Raw genomic sequence first — 22,511 nt, forward strand, 5'->3', positions numbered from 1 at the left:
TTTATGGAGCTCGTTAACGCGCTTGTCGAAAATGATATATTGCCCATGTAAGACGATGGAATAGATTTCAGCCGCACCAGATGTAGAGGCTCAAATTAGATTAGAAGAACTGGAACTTGAGAACCAGAAAATAGAGCCACTTATGGAGAATTAGAAAATAGAGGTCCAGGAAAAACTGAGGCTCGGAAAATATAGGCCGAGACACAAAATGAGGCTCAGAAAATACAGGCTCATAAAATAAAGGTTCACAAATTAGAGGCACAAGTTAAAATACATTAGGGAGAATTGCAAAGACCTCAGCTGCACAGTCTAACCACGATATAATTGTAGGTTGATAATCAACCACATTAATAGTGTTTCGATATTACTCGATACACGAGACTGTTCCCACAATTCTAAGAAAAAGATCAGGGAATTTTTTTGCAATAAAAAAGGCTCACTAATTTAAAATTGAAAGAGTGCATTGGCCCGTCTTAATCTAAACCTAACTTAGGTAAATACAAGGAAGTTTATGTTTACGACTGTCGCTGAGACAGTGCCAGCTATGACGTTGTCAAAGACAAAATCCTAAACACATGTGAACTTCTGCACGAAAACCGTAGGATAAAAGTCTGTAATTTACGAAAATAATCTCATAATACCTCCACAGAGTTTGCCATGTAGTCAGTGGACATGTTTTTTTTTTTTTCAAAGTAAAGCTTGATTTTACTGTTAACATTCCTTGTTTGAAAAACAAAGCCTGTGTTTCACCATCAACTATGAACCACACATATTAGATTTTATTGCAAATAATTTAATCTTCTTCCCTAATTTCCCTCTCTTCTAGCTGTTTCTTTCCCAAGCATTGTTCTTTGTTGTTCTCACTTTCTGCAATTCCACTGTCAATCCTTCTTTCTGCTTTATCACTTTATTCTCTATCTTCCTTTCAATCTTCTTCCATCAACAATTGTCCAAACTTTTTCGATGGGTCTCTCCTGTGTTCTTCTCACTCAGTGCTCATTCTATTTCACTCTGATTTTCTTATCACTGTTTCTTGCTGTCTTCCTCACCTTATATTTCAAATGTTTTAAAAGTTATATACCCATTGCACATCTTTCAAATGTTTTAATTTATATATCTATTGCACACCTCTCAAATGTTTTAAAAGTTATAGACCTATTGCACACCTTTCAAATGTTTTAAAAGTTATATACCTATTGCACACCTTTCAAATGTTTTAAAAGTTATATACCTATTGCACACCTTTCAAATGTTTTAAAAGTTATATACCTATTGCACACCTTTCAAATGTTTTAAAAGTTATATACCTATTGCACACCTTTCAAATGTTTTAAAAGTTATATACCTATTCCACACCTTCACATTTATATATACTTTTCTCCAATTTTCTTTTCTCCGTTTTCTTTGCCACCTACGTCAACTTCACACTCCATTACTTGTCTATGGAGGAGAGTGCAGGATAAGACGATTACCTGATGAGGCTGTAGAGGACGTGTTGAGGTTAGCGAGGTAACCAGGAAGTTACTGACTCAGCGACTTTTCATGGAAGAAAGCTAATTAGAACGATGATGAATCAATTCTTGGGAAGCAAAGGGGTCAACGTGAAGGGCCACCGCCTGGATAACCAAAGACTTGTGATGATTGGAGATTGGCAAAATGAGGGTGGGGCGTACTTGTGAAAGTCACGAGAGTGCATTGACCCCTTCTAGATGAATTGATTCGTCTCGGGTCGTCAGTTCTGTACTAGGAGACACTGCACGGAGGAGGATAGCCCCCAAATTTTCAGAGCAGTTTTTGGTTCCCAGAGATGCCGTGTAAGCCTGATCAATAGCACGGGGCAACAGATGATTTGGTATTTTCTTTGCCGCTGTCACTCAAAATCTAGAAAAGATATGGCTGGCAGATCCTATGTTTACGTGGCCTTGCCTTGGCAGGGTCGCCGGCTTTTTGTACTCAGAAATAGGCGTACGTCTCTCTCTCTCTCTCTCTCTCTCTCTCTCTCTCTCTCTCTCTCTCTCTCTCTCTCTCTCTCTCTCTCTCAGTGTGTGTGTGTGTGTGTGTGTGTTGGTTTACCTAGTTGTATTTTACGAGAAGGGGAGCTATGCTCGTAGTGTCCCGTGTTCATATCTCGTTTTATCTAGACTGTTTTTAAATTCGTGTATCGTTTTTGCACATACCACATTTTCATCTAACTTGTTCAAAACGTCTATTACCCTGTGGGGAAAGCTGTTCTTTTTTTAGGTCTCTTCTATAATTGTCTTTTTTATTTTCTTTCCGTGTCCTCTTGTATCTTCTGTGTGTGTGTGTGCGTGTGTGTGTGTGTGTGTGTGTGTGTGTGTGTGTGTGTGCGTGCTCGTAAGGATCTTGTCTTACGTTTGTCATTCTCTCTGAGGAAGGAAGGGATACAGCAGAAACGTAAAGGAACAAAGTACCCACGCCGTCATTCTGAGTTTTCCTACGCCAAATTTACTCAGATTTGTCATCTCTGATTCAACATATCTTATGTTCTTCTCTAGATTTAATGGTTTCTCTCTTTTTCCACCTTTCCCGTGTTTTATTTCTCCATTTTTGCTGGAACTTACAATTAGTTAAATCCACATTTTCTTTGAAGTTTTTCCTCCTTTCGTTCTCGATACATAGTTTTCCACCTCAAGTTGTAAATATCCAGACAGATGTCCCATTTATACTGTAAATCTACTTTGACTCTTTGAACTCTGCTCTGCTTTCTCGACAATTTTTCTCAAATTCCATAAAACTTGCCTTTCCACAAATTCTATCTACTCTGTCTAAATGGCATTTTCCTTTGTGCTGAATTCCCCACGGCCACACGGAACAACTCCAATACCACATGACCACTCTTCCCCATAGAGCACAGGTACACCATGGAATCTGTAACATCCGGGTCTCTAGCCGGAGGTAAATCCAATCTGGTTAATGTGCCCCGCCCCGCCATCCTCGTTGGTTCTGCATTCCAATATGTCATTACATTGTCTATTGCTATATTTAGCGAGGTGCCACCCCCAGGACGTTTCATTTCCGCCTTGTTCCCAATTCTCTTCTGATTTCGTGTAGGGTGTTGTGAAGTTCCAAATTGTGAATGGAAATACGTACGGTACAGATTTATCATTATTCATGGTGCCAATGGCCCTTGCCTTAATAGCCGTTGTTGGTAGTGATGACAATGACAACTATGACGATGACGGTAACAGTGTTGTACTGGGAGTGTTGGTTGTTCGTAGTGGTTTGCTAAAGAGGGATCGAAATGTTATTATTATTGTTATTTACAATATTATCTTACGATCCAAGTGGGAATACTTGGTGGCAGTATTCTTTTCCCCCACCACAGGGAATTCCCCCATCAGAGAAAAGGAATACTCATAGAAATGGTACAGGACAGCAACAAGGGGTTGGAGGACAGCATAACGGAGGGACAGTCGTAGTATGAAAGTGTCATCATTTCTCTATGAACAGAGTTTTCCTCTATCATAGACAAAATGAATGATTTTATGCCTTTTTCTTTTTGGCTACCCCCCTTGTAAGGGGGAAAAAGCCTTGGTATATGTATGTACAATATTATAGTTTTTATTTATTAATTCATTATCATTTTGATTTTTTTTTTCGCATCCGACCTAGATATGGACCAAAAGGTCTCCTGTCGGCGTGCTCCGCCTTTGAAATCCTTTGTAAATGGCAGTGACATGTAAGTAGCGACGACAGTAGAGGTTGAAGTGAAGGAGGGGAATTGAATAGTACGGGTGATTGGTGGTTACATCAGTGGTAATGTCTGAGATAATAAAACCTACTACGGATGGTATGATGACAAGCGTAAACCTTGTTTTCGCATCCTTTTTTAATATTTTTTTTCAAGAGTAGAAAAAAAAAGATCACCATGCACATCAGTATATATTTCCCTGACCCTTTGTATCTATGTAACTATATATACATAGACAACCTGGTTATAAAGGTCTTTAGTTCAATAAAGGCTCAAAGCGTAACGGATCTATGCTAATAGCGATACTATTGAGAACGCCTTTATACTGTTGCTGTCAATGTGCAAAAATAATATCATGGAATCTCATGAAGGTAGTTTTGGCCACTGCTGACCATAATGGCAATTTAAACTGTTTTGGAAATCATGAGTAGTGGAGTCACATAATGGACAAAATACTAAAGAAAATTGCGCAAAATTATCAACAATCTGACCCATGATACAAATCACTCCCATAATGGGCAATAATTATACTTGCATATAAAAACCGTTCATGCATTTGTTTACTTTGAGAGGCTACGGTCTGTAATCCTGAGACAATTTACTGTCCTTTTATAGCATCATCAGAATGTATGATTTGACTATGTGATTAGGGTATTATTAGTTACAAGATGAACCGGCTCTTTGTGTTTTCCTGGTGCAACGTTAAGAACAATCTGCTTACTATCTAATAAACTCGATCATGCTGTTACACGGCTCGGGCCTGTAATCACATTTTACTCATTGTCATAACAGATTTAATTATCTTTACTTTCGTCTACTATTTTTTGTTGGTTCGTGGCCAGGTACTCTACAAATATAGCCCCGCACCTGCTGTACCCAATTTAAGTCTTCATTTAATAGTCAGCTTACTTTTATGAACCATAAGCCAAATTTCTGACCAATTGTTATTCTGCTCATTGCAGGCTGGCAAGGCTCGAAAGGATCATGATAACCTGAAGTCACAGTATATAACTGGCTCTTATGTGACTCGCTTATATAACAAATCCGCTTCTGAAGCAATAAAGAAGGAATCTGGCTGTTTCGGTCTGGTTAACACTTTCACTACAATGCACTATATACACGCTTATTCAGTTAAGGAATAACTTTACAACGAAGGGGTCATTCTATGATTTACGATTATACCGGTATGCCCTCCGTCCTCAGCACGCGATAGTACATGGGAACCTATTCAGTACCATGGGCGCAGTTTAACCGATTCTAGACTTATATGGTCATATTTTCATCTTTATCAAACCAGAGTTCTGGTTACCACTATTCTTAGTAGTTTCACTTATGTTCATCACTATTACTACACGTCTGGTGATTATATCTGACTTTTATCAATGCTGAGTGACCCCTGTAGATACAAGTATGGTATAAAAGAAAGATACATATTGGTTACCAATATTGTTAATATTTCGACTAATACTCCTCATTATCATCATATCTCTAGTGATTTAACTACTGTAGCAATATTGCAACATTTTAAAACTGTATCATTGGTCTTCTTGTTTACATGTTTCCTGGCATTATGGGGACCTTCACGTGGTCAATGTATTGCTAATATCTAAGCATTGTTAACGATACTTTGCGAAGGAAATATTAATGGAATATGCACGAGAGGTAATGATGATGATGATGATGATGAATATGAAGATGATGATGATGATGATGATGACGACAACGATGATGATGATGATAACAGCCAAAAAAATAATAATAAAAAATAAATAAATAAATAAAATGAATTTGCCTGCGTCGTCCTGCGAACTACAACGATATCTTTCGGCCGTCGATTGCACCAACTATTTTAATCACTCCTTGATTCTAACCCACTGCAATGGTGTTTTGACTTTGTAATAGCATTCATTTGTGCGTTTGAAGGTTATTGCATATATTCATGTAACATCACAACATGGAATGTCCTTATCTAGATACAAATGTACAAGTATTTAACAGCACTGTTTATCTGTACGAGTATATCAAAATCTCGTCTGCACCCCAACTTGGGCTTAAAGCTTAAATAAAAAGTCCTCAACAAAACAGGTTCTCCACGTCGTTACTTACAACTGCAGGCCTTGTGCTAGAGCAAGTGGACTGGAGGATCTAGTAGGGCCCACAACCACTTGTATGATAATATATATAATCTGCAATTAATTCCGATCCTATGTATAATTGCTGTGACTCATTCTCGTTCATCACTCATCTCCCATCGATATTGCTCCGTCTTACAAATGAAGTCTTAACACGCGTATTGCTACTTTCACCAGTTAAAAGAAATAAGAACATTGTATGTATATATATATATATAATATATATATATATATATATATATATATCAATATGTGAATAAACAAATGAAATAAAGATACAAAATAAGTAAACAGATAAATGAATGAATACATATATATTCATAGCCTTGTTTATAAACGGCTCCTCAACTTCTCTCCACTATCTTCTCCACTTCTTTCCCGTCCCCGACCTTAAGGCCCTTCCACTTTCCCTTTCACCAATCATCACCATCGCCTGCTTGGGTTTCAACACCGAAAGTATTTGACACAACACCGCACCCCAGCGAAAACAGCTTTCACTAGACAACTGCACGGTGACGTCGTGTCGCAACGGCCCAGCACTGCACTCGAGAGTACCCTACCACCCTAGTAGTTCCAAGCAAAACTGGCCGCAGTCCTGAGGTGGTTACGTAACGTTTCTGTAATATAAAAAAATTGGACAGTGTGCGTACTTGCAATATCCCTTTGTTACAGCAATTGTCAATGTCGACCAATCGTTGTGTTGTACGACCTGACTCAATTTAAAGCCGGTGAGAGTTTCCCTCGGTCGAATAATTCCGCATGGTAGCGCCGCAGCGTTTTGAAACGCATCAATGGACATCCGGTTAACCCAATCGACACAGGCTGGTGGAGCTTCCAATAGTTGAATGAAATGGCTTGATATCAGCTGGAGAACATTGTGAATACGTCAGGCGGCAGACCCGGCTGGCAGGAGAAGTGCCACTCATTAAAGAAAGGGTTGATCTTCTAAACTCGGCAGGTTTCTTTCATATGAGTGTCTGGTGCCACCCAAAGAATATGAGCTTATGAAAGTGAAACACCACAATATATAACTCAGCACCGTGACTATCACCCGGGTCACACGCCATTTTTTTTTTTTTTTTTTTTTTTTTGTTTTTTTTTTTTTTTTTTTTTTTTTTTTTTTTTTTTTTTTTTTTTTTTTTATTCCGCTGAGGACCTATCTGGTCACCAAAGTTCCGCGGTCTTTTGCCATCCCGTTCAAGTCGAGGTTCGAGTCCGCCCATCATCTACATAATAAATACGCCTGACGTTTATTGCGACATAACCGGTATGTTGCGTTACGGTATCGTGCAGTCTAAGTAGAACACCAGAAGAAAAGAAATCACAAATTCTGCACCTCTATGACTCGCCTACTTTGATGTCCTCGGTTCATGTCCTATTAAGTATTGCGCAACTATATATTTTTGCAGACCTCCTTAAAAAAGCACAGGGAAGAGGAAAAAAAAAAAAAAAATATATATATATATATATATATATATATATATATATATATATATATAACACAATGGCTTATGAGTGTGGAGTTACAGTTAACTAAACCATGACTGGCGACACCTCTACAGCGTGTTCACAATCAGATTACCCGTTTGTTTATTATTTAACTACACCTATGCATTTATTTATGTATCTTATTTGATATTTACATTATTATAATTTTTATTTATTTATTTATTTATTATTATTAAGATTTTTTTCGCATCCGAGCTAGATATGGACCAAAAGGTCTCCTGTCAGCACGCTCCGCCTTTGTAATCCTTTGTAATGCATTTCCTAATGCATATTTCTAACCTCTTCCCTTTTCCACAACCTTCTTCTTCCTCCTCTTTACACTCCACTTTCTCAAAAAAAAAGAAAAAAAAAATGGAGGCCATATACGGCACCGGAACGTTAAGGAACAAATAGAAGAAGACAGACGTTAGTAAGCAAGGAAACGTCCCTCTCACATACGCAACAAAGACGCAAGCGAAAACACAAGTCTGGAAGCCAATGGATAGTAAGCCAAGGACAACAGCATATTTGTTGGCAGTGGCTCCCTACAACTCGATTACGGAGGGAAGATGGAGAGAGAGAAGAAGGAGGAGGATGAAGGAAGGGGGACAGGGAGACGAAGAGGAAGGGAGGGAGGAGATGGAGGTAGGATGGGTGTGTTGGGGAATGTAGCAACGGTTTGATCTTGCAACAAGTAATATGATTTGTGTTCTAGTACCGTATATGGCATCTCAGAGAAGTTGTAGATGTTTATCACAATCTGACGGGGTTTGAGAAGAAATTAAATAGTACAGGAGTCGATGATAATGAACATACACACTCACCCAGGCATTCACATATACACAGACAATTGATTGTGATGAAAGACTTTCAAATTAAATGGTCAAAGAATACAAAGAACGATTTTTGGACAAAATACAGGAGGTAACTGCATATCCTCTAGATGAAGATAGAGTGGACCAAGACTGGAAAAAGGCAAAAAAGATTCCAATTTATACGAGAAGAAGCAAGGAGGAACCTCTGAATTAAATCATTGTCCTTGGACAGCCTAATGACCAAAATTTGAAAGACAAATGGACAAAATATTCGAAGGAAACGTTGGTATTGGCAGATAACCAACCCGATTTCAGAAAAGGAGAAAGATGATTGGATGGACTATGTATATTTGTATCTAGAAAAAGCTTTCGATAACTTCACAGAAGATTAACGTGGGAGATAGGAAACAGTAGACTCAAAGGAAGCATGCAGAAAGATAAAGATATCGGATTAGACAGACGAGACTAACTTGAACGGGAATCGGTACTATTACCTATGATGTTCATATACGTCCATGAATATTGTGGATGAAATAAACACATGCACACACACACACACACACACACACACACACACACACACACACACACACACACACACACACAAGAACAGTGCCATTCCATCCATTGTCCGCACAATAAACTCATTATAAATTTTAGACTAAGCATATCACTCTTATAATTACTATATTACTCATAAAAGTGCTCAATTGTGTTATTGTCAGTGTATCACTGCCATCTCAATAAACCTATTATTATTATTACACACACACACACGCACACAACACACACACACCACACACACACACACACGCACACAATGTGCGCGCGCACACACAAAAACAGCCGCGCACACAAATAAAAACACATGAACACGCTCGCATTTGCATTTACAATTAAGGGTTAGGATTTTAAATTTGGCACGCGCTGAGAAGCAGACTAAAAACAAATCTAGAAGCATATATATGACTGTCACATGCTTGGGCAAAAACCGGGACACTCCTATGGGGTATGCAAGTCACTTTTGTATTTGAACCAGAGACACACAAGAGCAATTTACAATAATTTTCCTGCAATCACAGATATCAGGCTCCTGCTCCACCTCCATATCCGTACATGAAAGGTACACCATCGCATTTGTATTCATACAAGCATGATTGCGCGTGCGCACTCAAGGTCGTGGAAATGAAGGAGAATTGCTTACCTAGCGATGGGCATCATCTTGAGGGCCAACGAGCGGGAGATGCAGAATCCAGCGCCGCCCGTCGCGAACCAGAAGGATATTCGTTGCTGCAAAATGAGAATGAGAAAGATTCTTATTTGGGGTCTTGAGCCTTTCGGCATCTTAAATTATACATTTGACTGTGCGTCTGTACGCACGTGTGCAGTTTTCGACCGTATATGACGTGCACCTATGTTCCAAAGTTTATTATTTGCAATTGTATAACTTACCTTGCTATGTCTTTTACTATGGTCTTGATCAATCGATAGCTATCGCCTTACCGGATGAGAGTTACGAGCTCACATATGGCCCGAACTTAAGGTAATGCTGTGACCTTACACGCGCGTGTGCACACGCACACACACACACACACACACACACACACACACACACACACACACACACACAAACCCACGCCCTCACAACAAACACACACAACACACACACACACACACACACACACACATATACAAACACACGCCCTCACACACAGCAAACATACACAACATACATGTACGCAAGCACACACACACACACACACACACACACACACACACACACACACACACACACACACACACACACACACAAAAAAACTCACACAAACACCCTCACACACAACAAACATACATAACACACACGCACGTAAGCACACACACGCACGCAAGCACACACACGCACGCAAGCACACACACGCACGCAAGCACACACACACACAAGAGTGAAAAACGAGGACTGTAGTTAATTACAAGAAGATGTAGACACTATTTTCGCACGGATCCAAGAATGGAAAATCAATTTCGATATAAAAAGAGTACAGGATATGGCAACAGCTACAACAACAATCTTTCAATTATTCCTTGGGAAGTGAATCTACAATAGCTAAAGAGGAGAAACCTTTGGGAGTGGTCATAAAAGACAACCTGTCACCTGACAGATATTTTCATTGTGTGTTTAGTGAGATTATAAAAAAAAAAAAAACTCGTAGAAACCTTGATCTGTCCAGGACTAGAATATTCGTTAATGATGTGGTCCCTAAACAGAGAGAAGGATAGAAGTAAAATCGAAAGAATACAAAGGGCAGCCTGGCAGATAAACCATATGAGGAGAGACCAAAAACACTGGGTCTTCCAACTTTGAAAGATCGAAGAGAAAGAGGTGATATGATTACAACATTATGGTCGCTAAAAGAGATAGACTTAAGCAAGATGCTGTAATGACTGCCATTTATCTTATATTATCTGTTTTTTTGTTTGTTATTATTTGTCTTTATTATCTGCTTGATTTTCATTTATTATTAGTTATCTGTCAATTTATTATTATTTACTATTCACCTGTTTGTTTAGTATTTAACTATACCTATGCATTTATTTATTTTATATATTATTTATTTTATTATATCTATATTTTTTATTTATCATTATTAAATTTTTTCGCATCCGACCTAGTTTTGGACCAAAAGGTCTCCTGTCGGCATGCTCCGCCTTTTTAATCCTTTGTAATCCTTTGTAGACTACAATGACAGAGCTCAGGTCACCAATACAGAATAAGCCCTAGGTGAACCTTTACACAGAAGGCACAGAACTCGTCATCTTGTCTTAGCCTGCCCCACCCTGGCTATACCTGGACAACACAATATTTCTTCCTTGAGTGACTCATTGGCCGATCCCGTAGGGTTTCCCGGTTCTTTTAACACTGTGGGTGGGTGGGGGGGGAGGTTCCTGCATGGGAGGCGTGGGACACCGCATTGATTGTTGCATTTATCATTCTTATTATTATTATTATTATTATTATTGTTATAATTATTACCATAGCAGTAGTAGTAGTAATAGTGCTATCATGAACTGACGGGGGACGGAGAGGGGGGTCGCCGATTAAATGAAGCGGCCTTGCTGTGGATGTACTGTGTCTTGCGACACTGCTTCTGACCCAGGGCGGTGGGCAGGGTGCAGGGATGACCCGTCATCCAGGAGGTGCTCAGATGAGAGGGAGGGTGGGAGGGGTGTGGAGTGTATTTAGGGATGAAATGGGTGGGAGTGTTTTTATGCCTTTCCCTTTTTGGCTACCTCCCTTGGAAGGGGGAAAAAGCCTTGGTATATGTATGTATGTATCATCTTTATCATCATCATTGTTACTATCATAATTGTCGTCGTCGCCATCATCATCATCATCATCATCATCATCATCATCATCATCTTTATCATCATCAATATTACTATCATAATTGTCATCATCATCATCGTCATCGTCGTTATCATCATCATCATCATCCATACAGCATTTGATAACCTTGTTGATTCCGGCTTCCCAGCCAGGTTGTGGTAGTGATGTAATTTTTCAAGCACATTTCCTAGCCTCTTCCTCATGTGGGTTGGGGAGGGTGGATCCCATAAACTTTACAAAGGGCTGCCCCGTTGTACAGGCTGCTACTAAGGTCTAGCGCGTCCCTTATTCCCAAAGGAGCAAACTCTGGTCCTACATCGCCACCAGTACAGAATTGTGACAAAGAGCTTCTTCAGATTCCTTCCTGCCCCCATCATCACGCACCATCGCCGAAGGTTTTCTTAGTGTTAAATGGAGGAATGAATTTATTGTTATATACTGAGAGAGGAGTTTAATGGTGATTCAATATACTGCCGGTCTCAGATCTCGTCTCACTCTTGGCAACTTCCTGATGGGAACAGGTCACGTGGAGGACCGCTTCAAGGTCGTGGGCAGGCAGCAGGTGGGTTTCCTTTTACAAATATCCTGTCCTCAAGTCTCGCCTCAAGATCCTACTATCCTATTTAAAACGGAGATAAGGAGAAAAAAGTTCCAGGATCTCGCAATCAGTTCATGACAGATACGTGATATCTGGGGAAACCAACCTTCGCTTTCTAGAAATAGATAGAGACACAAGACAAGACACACACACACACACACACACACACACACACACACACACACACACACACACACACACACACACACACACACACACACACACACACACACACACACACACACAGAAAGAGAGAGAGAGAGATGGTGGGGGAGAGAGAACGGAAGCAATGTTGTGTATGTAATACAAGTACACACAGACTACATCACACACAGACACACACAGAGGGAAAGAAAGAGAGAGAGAGAGAGAGAGAGAGTGTGATGGTGGGGGGAGAGAACGGAAGCAACGTTGTGCATGTAATACAAGTACACACAGACTACATCCTAGGCGATGCGATGATTCTCACACCCGAAGGTCAAAATTTCCTGCCTCCCTGTCTTTTCCAGTTAATGAGACGGGTTAGGACTCAGCTGGGGATGTCAGCCCCCCGCCGGCCACCCAACCATCCTTGCATTATCCGCCGCCACGGCCCTGCTGCACATTTCGAGCTCTCTTCAATATTTTTTTTTTCTTTTTTTAAGAATATACTTGTAAAAATGGAGGAGACTTCAAGATCGTAAGACTTACACTAGGCAGTTCCATGTCCCTTACATAGGAACATAAACATAGAGGAGACTCCATGAGACCTTAAGTCCTACACTAGTCAGTTCCTGGAGGAGACTTCAAGAGATCATAAGACCTACACTAGGCAGTTCCATGTCCCTTACATAACATAAACATAGAGGAGAATCCATGAGACCATAAGTCCTACACTAGTCAGTTCCATGTCTATTTCTACCTGTCATCCATGTCCATAAACCATTTAATCTTCCCTTAAAATAACCCATTGTTTCAGTGCTCACTAGATGGTTACTAAGTCTATTCCATTTGTTAACCACTCTGTTAGTAAACCAATTCCTTGCCTATTTCCTTTTCAAACTTAGCTTTTTCCAAATATGATGACCTTGCCTGCACCGCCCTTATTAAAACCCGACCCACGCCACCACCACCACCTCCACCAACAGCGCCTCATAAGGCAATCACTTACTTTGTACAAATAAGCACCTACGTAACCATCGCTACAACAGACATGCTACATCTCCGGCCATGTTCTTGGGCGTTCATATTCTGAAAGAGTTTCCTGTAGCCACATCAAAGTGCAGCTTTTGCCTGTAGGGCCGTAGGCACCTACCTCAAAGACCTGCCTGCTCATCGAATGCTGTTTGACGAAAGACTATTAGGGCAGGTGCAGATGCTAGTAACTGCAGTGCAAGAGTATGCATCCTCATTTCGACCACCAGTCGGTCTCTCGATAAAGCTTTTCACATAATTATTTTCTTCCAATTCTTATCTCTTTTTCCTATCTATCTCATCTCCCTTTAATACTCGACACTTTCTTTCTCATTTTATCAGGATTTTTTGTCTTCACATCTCGTTACCTCCATGAAAACTTATCCCATTTTATTAAATTTCCTTTGATTTACCTTAACCTCACACTGAATCCGTTCCATATTCGGTTTTTAGCTTCGTATGGTTCCCTCATTCAGATTTCGCCTTTCCTTAAATCTCTCTCTCTCTCTCTCTCTCTCTCTCTCTCTCTCTCTCTCTCTCTCTCTCTCTCTCTCTCTCTCTCTCTCTCTCTCTCTCTCTCTCTATCCTTCATTTTAGTAAAGCATGTAGAGATACAGATTACAAGTGATGCGATATGTGAAGGCTGTTATTATAGTATAAATGCACACTTTTGAAGTGACAAAACACACACACACACACACACACACACACACACACACACACACATGCATGCGCGCACACACGCACGCACACTCATACACAAACACACACACACACACACAGCATACGAAGAGACACCAGAAATACTGTATTCGTCATCATTAAAGGGCCACAAAGTGAACGTTGACTTGATTCCGGTGTTTAGGCAATTGAAGGGAGTGGACAAGATTGTTTTGGAATGGGAAGGCGTCACGAAGTCATGAAAACAAATTAAGAAAAGACCACATCCCGGAACGACTTAAAAGAAAACAGTTTCCTCAACAAATGCATAAACTCTTGTAATAGATGACGTAGCCGTAGCTGGAACCATGAACGAATTTAAAACTTGGTATGACAACCAGAGAATAAAAGATAGAATCCCATGAAGGAAACTCCTTTCCTGCACACAATTAGATAAATATACATGCGTGTACGTACACACACACACACACACACACACACACACACACTACGGCGGTCCGGGTTCGAATCCCGCCCAAGGCTGAAATAATTTCAGTATCGCTGCGCTGCGAATCGTTATTCTAACTCTTGTGGGCGGGGAGTTCGGGGTATGTGTGCGTGTAAGGTCACAGTATTACTCATACATCGGTCATACATAAGCTTTGAGCTCTCTTACGGGAGGGAAATAACTGTCGATCACGAGTCCAACACGTGATTTAAGACCATGGTGAATCACACACACACACACACGCACACATAAATTCACACGCACTCGCACGTACGCACGTGCACAGAAACACACAAACCAAGATCTAAGAATATAAGGTCTAACCACTTCCGACCGAATTTCGAGGGAGTTGGTGCAGCGGGCCCGTGAACGTCACCTGGCTGTTCAAAGTGGGGTTGGCGGGTCCTATAGCTGTCAGTTGAAGCTGGTGCGTCGTTTGGAAAAGACGTTGTCTTCGCTCGCACCGCTCCACGCAATTAGTTATATTCTGACAAATATTATATAAAATATATATATAAATATATATAAAATATTATAGTTCCTGTCTATATATATGAATATATAATATATATGATATATAATATATATATATATATATAAAATATTATAGTTCCTGTCTTCCTTGGCGTTTCACAGTTTTCTTCAGTGTTTCACAAAGAGAAAATGGACTCAGCCTAATGACGTCAGAAGCTGCGCAGAGGAATTCAAACGGTCTGACCTGTATATTTAGACCTTGACACAAACACATACACACACACACGCGCGCGCACTCACGCACACGCACACATGGGAAAAGTAGTACATCGAACTAAAGGTGTGTGTGTGTGTGTGTGTGTGTGTGTGTGTGTGTGTGTGTGTGTTCGTTTGTGGAGGGAGGGCGCGAATGTGTATGTTACGTAATTGCATTTACCTAACTGTAGTACACAAGAAAGGATCAACACTTACAGCCCACCGTCCACTATTCTCTTGTTTATCATATCTCGCTTCAGATTTATCCATAGTTCCAACACTGGCTATATCCTTATCTTACAACTATCGAACAGAAGATATGAATGCACGCATTGTTCCACCTTGGGATATATATCACTCTAAGCTATTTCAATTATTTATTCATCTATATGGAAAACTATATTTCTTCACATTCTTTAGAATTTGTTCTCATTTTAAGCCATCCTATCCCTTATCATGAGATCTTATCTATAAATGTAGTAGCCATATCACCTCTTCCTCTTCGATTTGTCAACGTTGGTAGGCCCAGTGCTTTTCGTCTCCCCTGATATGGTTTATCTGCCAAGGTAGGAACCAATTTGGTTTATGCTGCTCTTTGTATGTTCTTAATCTTGCTTATATCCTTCACTCTGTGCATGGGTCACACAACAGACGCATATTCTAGTCTTGACCGGATCAGAGTTTCTATTTTTTTTTTTTTTTTTTTTTTTTTATCATCTCTTCATTCATTCCATGAAAAGACATTTTTAATCGTTTGCACCAGTCCGTAGGTTCCTCCCACAATTCTGCTTTTATGTGTGTGCGTGTGTGTGTGTGTGTTTGTGTGTGTGTGTGTGCGTGTGCGCGCGCGTGTGTATGTATGTGGGTGTGTGCATGCGTGTGTGCTTCACCACTGTCTTAGATCACGTGTTGTGCTTGTGATCGACAGCTATTTTCCTACTGGGTGGTTCATACGTGTCTCGGTCTATGGGTATACTGTAGAACATAGAGGCGTGTGTGTTGTGTGCGACTAAATGGTAATATGCAGCCAATAACTAAGGGAATGTTTTTGGATGCACCTACGGACCAGAACCACACATCATTTGTCTGTTAATTAAAACGTGTAAAGTAATGGTGATAATTTTGTACCATTGCTGTCGTTTCCTTATATTGCTCCTTATAATTTGTCTACTTCTATGACTCGGCCTTTGAGCTCTCAGCTGAAAGATTAATAGCTGTCAATCACAAGTCCAACACGTGATCCAAAACCGTGGTTAATTATACACGCACGCACGCGCATACACACACACACACACACACACACACACACACACACACACACACACACACACGCCACTTCGGTGTTCAACGTTTGAGGTCCCGATTTCGATATTACAAACCGTTACTGTCCCCATTGAATAGGGGAATGGGTAATACGTGTGCAAAATCACGGCATTATCCATATATCGGCCAATATATGATCTCTAAGCTCTCAAACGGGAGAGTCGTCTCTGTCTATCACAAATCCAGCACATGATCTAAGTCCAAGGTGAATCACACTTCTATATATGTACATAAACACCAGTACAATATGTGCATTTAAGCGATGTAGGTATCGACGCCTGAGTTCGTATCTAATGGAATTTCAATGCATAGAATCTAACACGTATAATTGGGCTTTTTTTGTATGTGTGTGTGTGGTCGACAACGCAACCCTTTATCCCATCATTATCTTTATTGGACCAAACACGCTGGTTGGTTTACGAGAATGCCTTGACGACCATCACCATCTCTACCTCCACCACCATCTCCACCTCCACAACCACAACCACCACCTCCACAACCACCACCTCCACATATCACCACCACCAACTGCTTTCATCTCGACTATGTCCCGTGCTGCAGACATTCCTACACACGCCGGCCACGCCGTGCATCCCCGAGTAGGCGGGCGCAGGAGACCTGCTTTCGAGCGATAACAGAGCCTTAGGTTGGCAGCGCTTTTTCGTGGATCAGGAGCACAATTAACAGAACAAAGAAAGGGGGCGGAATATTTTATCCCCATCTGAGCAACAGTTGATCATGACCCGTTAGAAAAGGCTTCCTTTGCCATGCACGGTCAGCTGTTACTCGCTACTACTGTAACGGATTGGATTACTTCTTCTGACTTCCCATCTCCTTTGTGCAGGAGAAAGAGATAAACGTCCTGGAAGATTCAATCCCACTGAAGTTAATTACATCCCACAGGTGAACTTTTCTTCCTTCCTCTTCGTGTACTTATCTTTCTCTTCCTCCCACTACGCACTCTCCTTCTTCCTCCTCCTCTTTTAATTCATATCATCATCATCATTGCTAATGTCATCACCATTACCATTCTCATACCCTTCTTCCTCTTCCTCTTCCTCGTCCTTTCCCCTCTTCTCTATACCTCTTCCTCCTCTTTCTCATCTTCCTAAACTCCTATTCCTCCTTCTTCCCCCCCCCCTCATTGTCCAGTCATTTCTTATTATATCGAATCGCATGAACAATTCGGGTCTCTGCAGAGTAATTGTCTTCATGTGTGGCGTCATGTTCTTGGGCCTCACCTCGAAACTACAATAAGTGGGTCGGTTTGATCCCCAACGGCTACCAGTAATTGAAACGTTCCGGGGAACAAAGGTGAGAGTTCTATCACAAATGATCTTTTTCAGACTTAAGTTCTTTACTCACATAATTATTAACAGAAATCGCATCCCAACGACATCATGGTGTGGTGTATGTGATATATGTGTATGTATACACTTGGTCTTTGTTTCACGTGTTAGACTCGTGATCGACAGCTATTTCCCTCCTGGAAGAGAGCTCAGAGCTCGTAGGTCCGATCTATGGGTAATGCTATGACCTTGCACACACACACACCCCCAACTCCCCGCCCACGAGAGTTGGAGTAACACCCCTCAGCGCTGCGATACTGATATTATTTCAGCCCCGGGCGAGAGTCGAACCCGGACCTCCGCGCGCGTGTGTGTGTGTGTGTGGTTATGTGTACGTGCTTATTTGAGCACGCGCGCGTGTGTGTGTGTGTGTGATTATGTGTATTCACCTTGGTCTTTCACCTTGGTCTTTGGATCACGTGTTGGACTCGTGATCGACAGCTATTTCCCTCCCGGAAGAGAGCTCAGAGTTCGTGTGCTTATTTGCGTGTGTGTGTGTGTGTGTGTGTGTGTGTGTGTGAGTGTGATTATGTGTACGTGCTTATTTGCGTGTGTGCATGTGCATGTGTGTGTGTGTTTACCCAATGAAAATATATAGGAAAAGAGTTAAACTCGTGGTGTCCTATCTTTTCCTCTCTAACTATAATATTTAGCTGCGGTCATTTCAATGTTCTATTCCAGGAGTCCATGCATCTATATGGTCTCTGGCACTTTGTATTTCTTGGCATTGAAATCCTCCTTCCACATTTGGCTCCATGTATACATACATACACATACATCCACACATGAATGTGTGTGTGTGTGTGTGTGTGTAAGTGGGCGAGATGCAGGGATGACAAGTCATTTATTTATGTATTTTATTTGTTATTTTTACATTATTATAGTTTTAATTTATTATTAATAAGATTTTTTTTTTTTTTTTTTTTTTTTTTTGTATCCGACCTAGATATGGATCAAAAGGTCTCCTGTCGGCATGCTCCGCCTTTGTAATCCTTTGTAAGTCATCCAGGAGGAGCCAAGAAAAGAGGGAGGGAGAAAGGGGTGGTGAATGGGAGTGGAGTATGTGGGGATGAAATGGGTGGGAATAGACTTATGCCTTTGAGTTAGGCTACCTCCCTTGTAAGGGTGAAAAGGCCGTTGGTGTATGTATGTGTGTGTATGTATGTATATGTATATATACATATATATATGCAAAGTAGACCACTTGGAAAAAGAAACTAACGAAGCAGAGCGCTTTCGTATATTACATCTTCAGTGCAACAAGTACATAGTGATAGGAATACATAGACAATATATACATGATACAAAGGAACAAGGACAGTTTGAATAAGCGTAGCGACCAATTACCCCTGGAGAGCGGAAGGTCATTGTCAATTATCTTACGATGGTGGGGCGACATCAGGTCACAGTCGCCAAGGGTCACTGTTTCTACTAATGATATAGGGCGACATTAGGTCAATTCGTTGGGTTACATTTTACCTGATATTATCTTACTAATTTCTTGACAAATGAAATTATCAAGTTTGTACAAGCCTTTATGTAGGTTGGTATTTTGATTACTGGTGGTATGAATCAAACTGCACTCTATTAAATTTCTTGCTATTATGTTGTTGGTATAATAGATTGCCTGGGCATTACCCCAATCAACTGGATGATTATTTAATTCAATATGCTTGAATATACCACTAGAATGATTGCCATCCCTAACATTTTTCTTGTGTTGTTCAATTCTAATGTTTAAGGGTTTGGCAGTTTGACCTATGTAAAATTGATTACACATTTTGCAAGGAATTTTATAAATGCATCCTTTTTTAATTTTAATACTATTGTTGATGAGTTTATGTTTTACTGTACTATCATGTTTAAAAACTACCTTTACGTTAAATCTTTTTAATAATTCTGTGATACTTAACAAATTTTCTTGAAATGGTAAAATTAAAACATTATGATAATTGAAAGGTGATTTAGGCTGAGGAGTTAAAAATAATTTCCTTGCAAAATTAATACTATTGTTGATGAGTTTATGTTTTACTGTACTATCATGTTTAAAAACTACCTTTACGTTAAATCTTTTTAATAATTCTGTGATACTTAACAAATTTTCTTGAAATGGTAAAATTAAAACATTATGATAATTGAAAGGTGATTTAGGCTGAGGAGTTAAAAATTATTTCCTTGCAAAATTGATTGGGGTAATGCCCAGGCAATCTATTATACCAACAACATAATAGCAAGAAATTTAATAGAGTGCAGTTTGATTCATACCACCAGTAATCAAAATACCAACCTACATAAAGGCTTGTACAAACTTGATAATTTCATTTGTCAAGAAATTAGTAAGATAATATCAGGTAAAATGTAACCCAACGAATTGACCTAATATCGCCCTATATCATTAGTAGAAACAGTGACCCTTGGCGACTGTGACCTGATGTCGCCCCACCATCGTAAGATAATTGACAATGATCTTCCGCTCTCCAGGGGGTAATTGGTCGCTACGCTTATTCAAACTGTCCTTGTTCCTTTGTATCATGTATATATTGTCTATGTATTCCTATCACTATGTACTTGTTGCACTGAAGATGTAATATACGAAAGCGCTCTGCTTCGTTAGTTTCTTTTTCCAAGTGGTCTACTTTGCATAAGTGAACACACATACCCGTGTTCTTATTAGTACACACACACACACATATATATATATATTTATATATATATATATATATATATATATATATATGTGTGTGTGTATATATGTATATATACATATGTGTGTGTATTTCCCTTACCGATATATTCTCTCGGTTGATGATCTCCAGAGGTGCTCTGATGGAAGGCTTGCCGAGGTACCAGTCTTCGTGGGGGTCGTAATTGCCGAGGGTGGCCACGAGCTGAGGTACATTCACGTAGTTGTCGTCGTCGAAGTGGCAGAACCATCTGAGGGAAAAAAGGAAGAACGAAGGTGTCATTTCTTTTTTTTTCTTTTCTTTTTTTTTGGGGTGGGGAGGGGGGGGCGAGGAGCTTATGATAGTACTAAGCCTCCCTCTGGAGAAAATAAGTAATTTTACAACAACTGTTGAATTACCAGTAAACAAAGCAGGAAATAGGATAACCCATAACTCTTTCAGCGTGCTTGATCACATATTCTATAATGCCCATAAGGCGATCGAGCCAAACTTCTTGGGGATCAGGCTAACAAGCAGTCTCATATAAAACTCATGCGGGGTTTAGAGAACAAATCACATGAAATTGAATTTGACTCTACATTGAGAAATTGATCATCACGACAATAAACTGCTGGTAAAAGTTAATTAATTCATGTTTCGGCAGAAAAGGGAGTACAAACATGTCGAAATTTGTTGTGGAGAACCAAAACAAAGTATTGCATCTCGAAAGGGAACTGAAGAAGTACGACTTAAGATTTTCTCGCTCAAGGGATTCAGCAAGGAGCCGAAATCCTCTGGGCGACAAGTGCACCCCGTCCCTTGTATATAGATTATTCTTACCGTAAAAGCGGTCCCAGTTGTCGACAAATGCCCATCCATTGACCTTACAATATTTTGCCAGCCTAATTCATTGCAATAGCCCTGGAATGCCACATATAAAGATAGATCGCCTTAAAGCGAATAAAGTTGTCTGGTGTGAGCCAAAATAAAATCTATATCGAAGGAATTCGTGTAGTTTAAACCCCTTCCCTTGAATGACATTTAAGCTGACTGAAAGTGTCTTGAGTTTGCCAGAGGAATTGTCGAACCTGTTGTAACGAAGAGGTTAAGAAATCTAATTAGGTTTGAATGGCAGTACAATTTCTACATAGGGAAATGACAGAGCCTAAATGAAAAATATACACTTATGGCTGTGGGCATGATCATAACAACAGTAATAGGGTAGCAAATTCCTTGACATCTTGAACAAAACCTGCCGACATTCGTTAACAGCTGGGCACACAAATGGATATGGTGTTACTTTACAATATCTCACGAGGGTAAGGGTCATATTACACAGTTAAGTCATAAAAACTGTGAGGTGAAGAGCTAAGGCTAGGAAGCACTTCGCTGTGGTTGAAGCAGTCACCGCTATCCAATGTGCTCATAAGGACAAATGGCAGTCACTATTATCCTTTTTGGATCGAGTCTGGGCCAAGCGTGAGGGTACGTGTATTATACTTTCGTACTGCTCATTTGGCAATTATATTTTTTCTCATTAATTGTATCATTAACCATTAATTGTATGATTAATTACTAATTGTATTATTAATTAAGCTATAGTGTATTTATAATGGGTATACCGTATTACATGTGAGAACCACCTTCAACCCAAGCGAGCTTCTGTGAGTTGGCGCTCTTATATTTTTCTAGTGTATGTAGTGGAAGGTGGCTCAATACATGTTTCAGTTTGTCTACGGTGCTTTTATTGCCGCTCATTACACAAGGCATACTGTCCCGCAATGTGTTCCAAGCGCAAGGTGCCGCAGTTGCAGGCTAAGTTGTCCAGGTAAAGTAGGCTAGGAGCTTAGATGAAGCAAGTAACTCCGTTTCTGAAGGGAGTTTCCACGTTTCCAAAAGCATCACAGCCTTCCAAAGGCTTACCCCCTAAGCTGAAGAAAATAATATGTTTGCTAGAATAGTCTTCAAGTCACCTT

The 22,511-nt window shown here is 40.2% G+C and overlaps 1 protein-coding gene across 1 annotated transcript in view; it reads right to left on the bottom strand.

Annotated features, from left to right (window-relative positions):
* The window catches only part of LOC143023791 (fringe glycosyltransferase-like), a 125,566-nt gene that overhangs the window by 12,853 nt on the left and 90,202 nt on the right, over nucleotides 1–22,511 (bottom strand). Inside the window, exons 4-5 of the mRNA XM_076182408.1 lie at nucleotides 20,659–20,806; nucleotides 9,352–9,437 (exon numbers count right to left, since the gene is read on the bottom strand). Coding sequence (XP_076038523.1) covers nucleotides 9,352–9,437; nucleotides 20,659–20,806 — 234 coding nt within the window. The remainder of the gene's footprint in view (nucleotides 1–9,351; nucleotides 9,438–20,658; nucleotides 20,807–22,511) is intronic.

The sequence above is a fragment of the Oratosquilla oratoria genome, unplaced genomic scaffold (genome assembly GCF_046742065.1).
Source record: "Oratosquilla oratoria isolate Oo_2021 unplaced genomic scaffold, ASM4674206v1 SCAFFOLD61, whole genome shotgun sequence".
NCBI lineage: Eukaryota > Metazoa > Arthropoda > Malacostraca > Stomatopoda > Squillidae > Oratosquilla > Oratosquilla oratoria.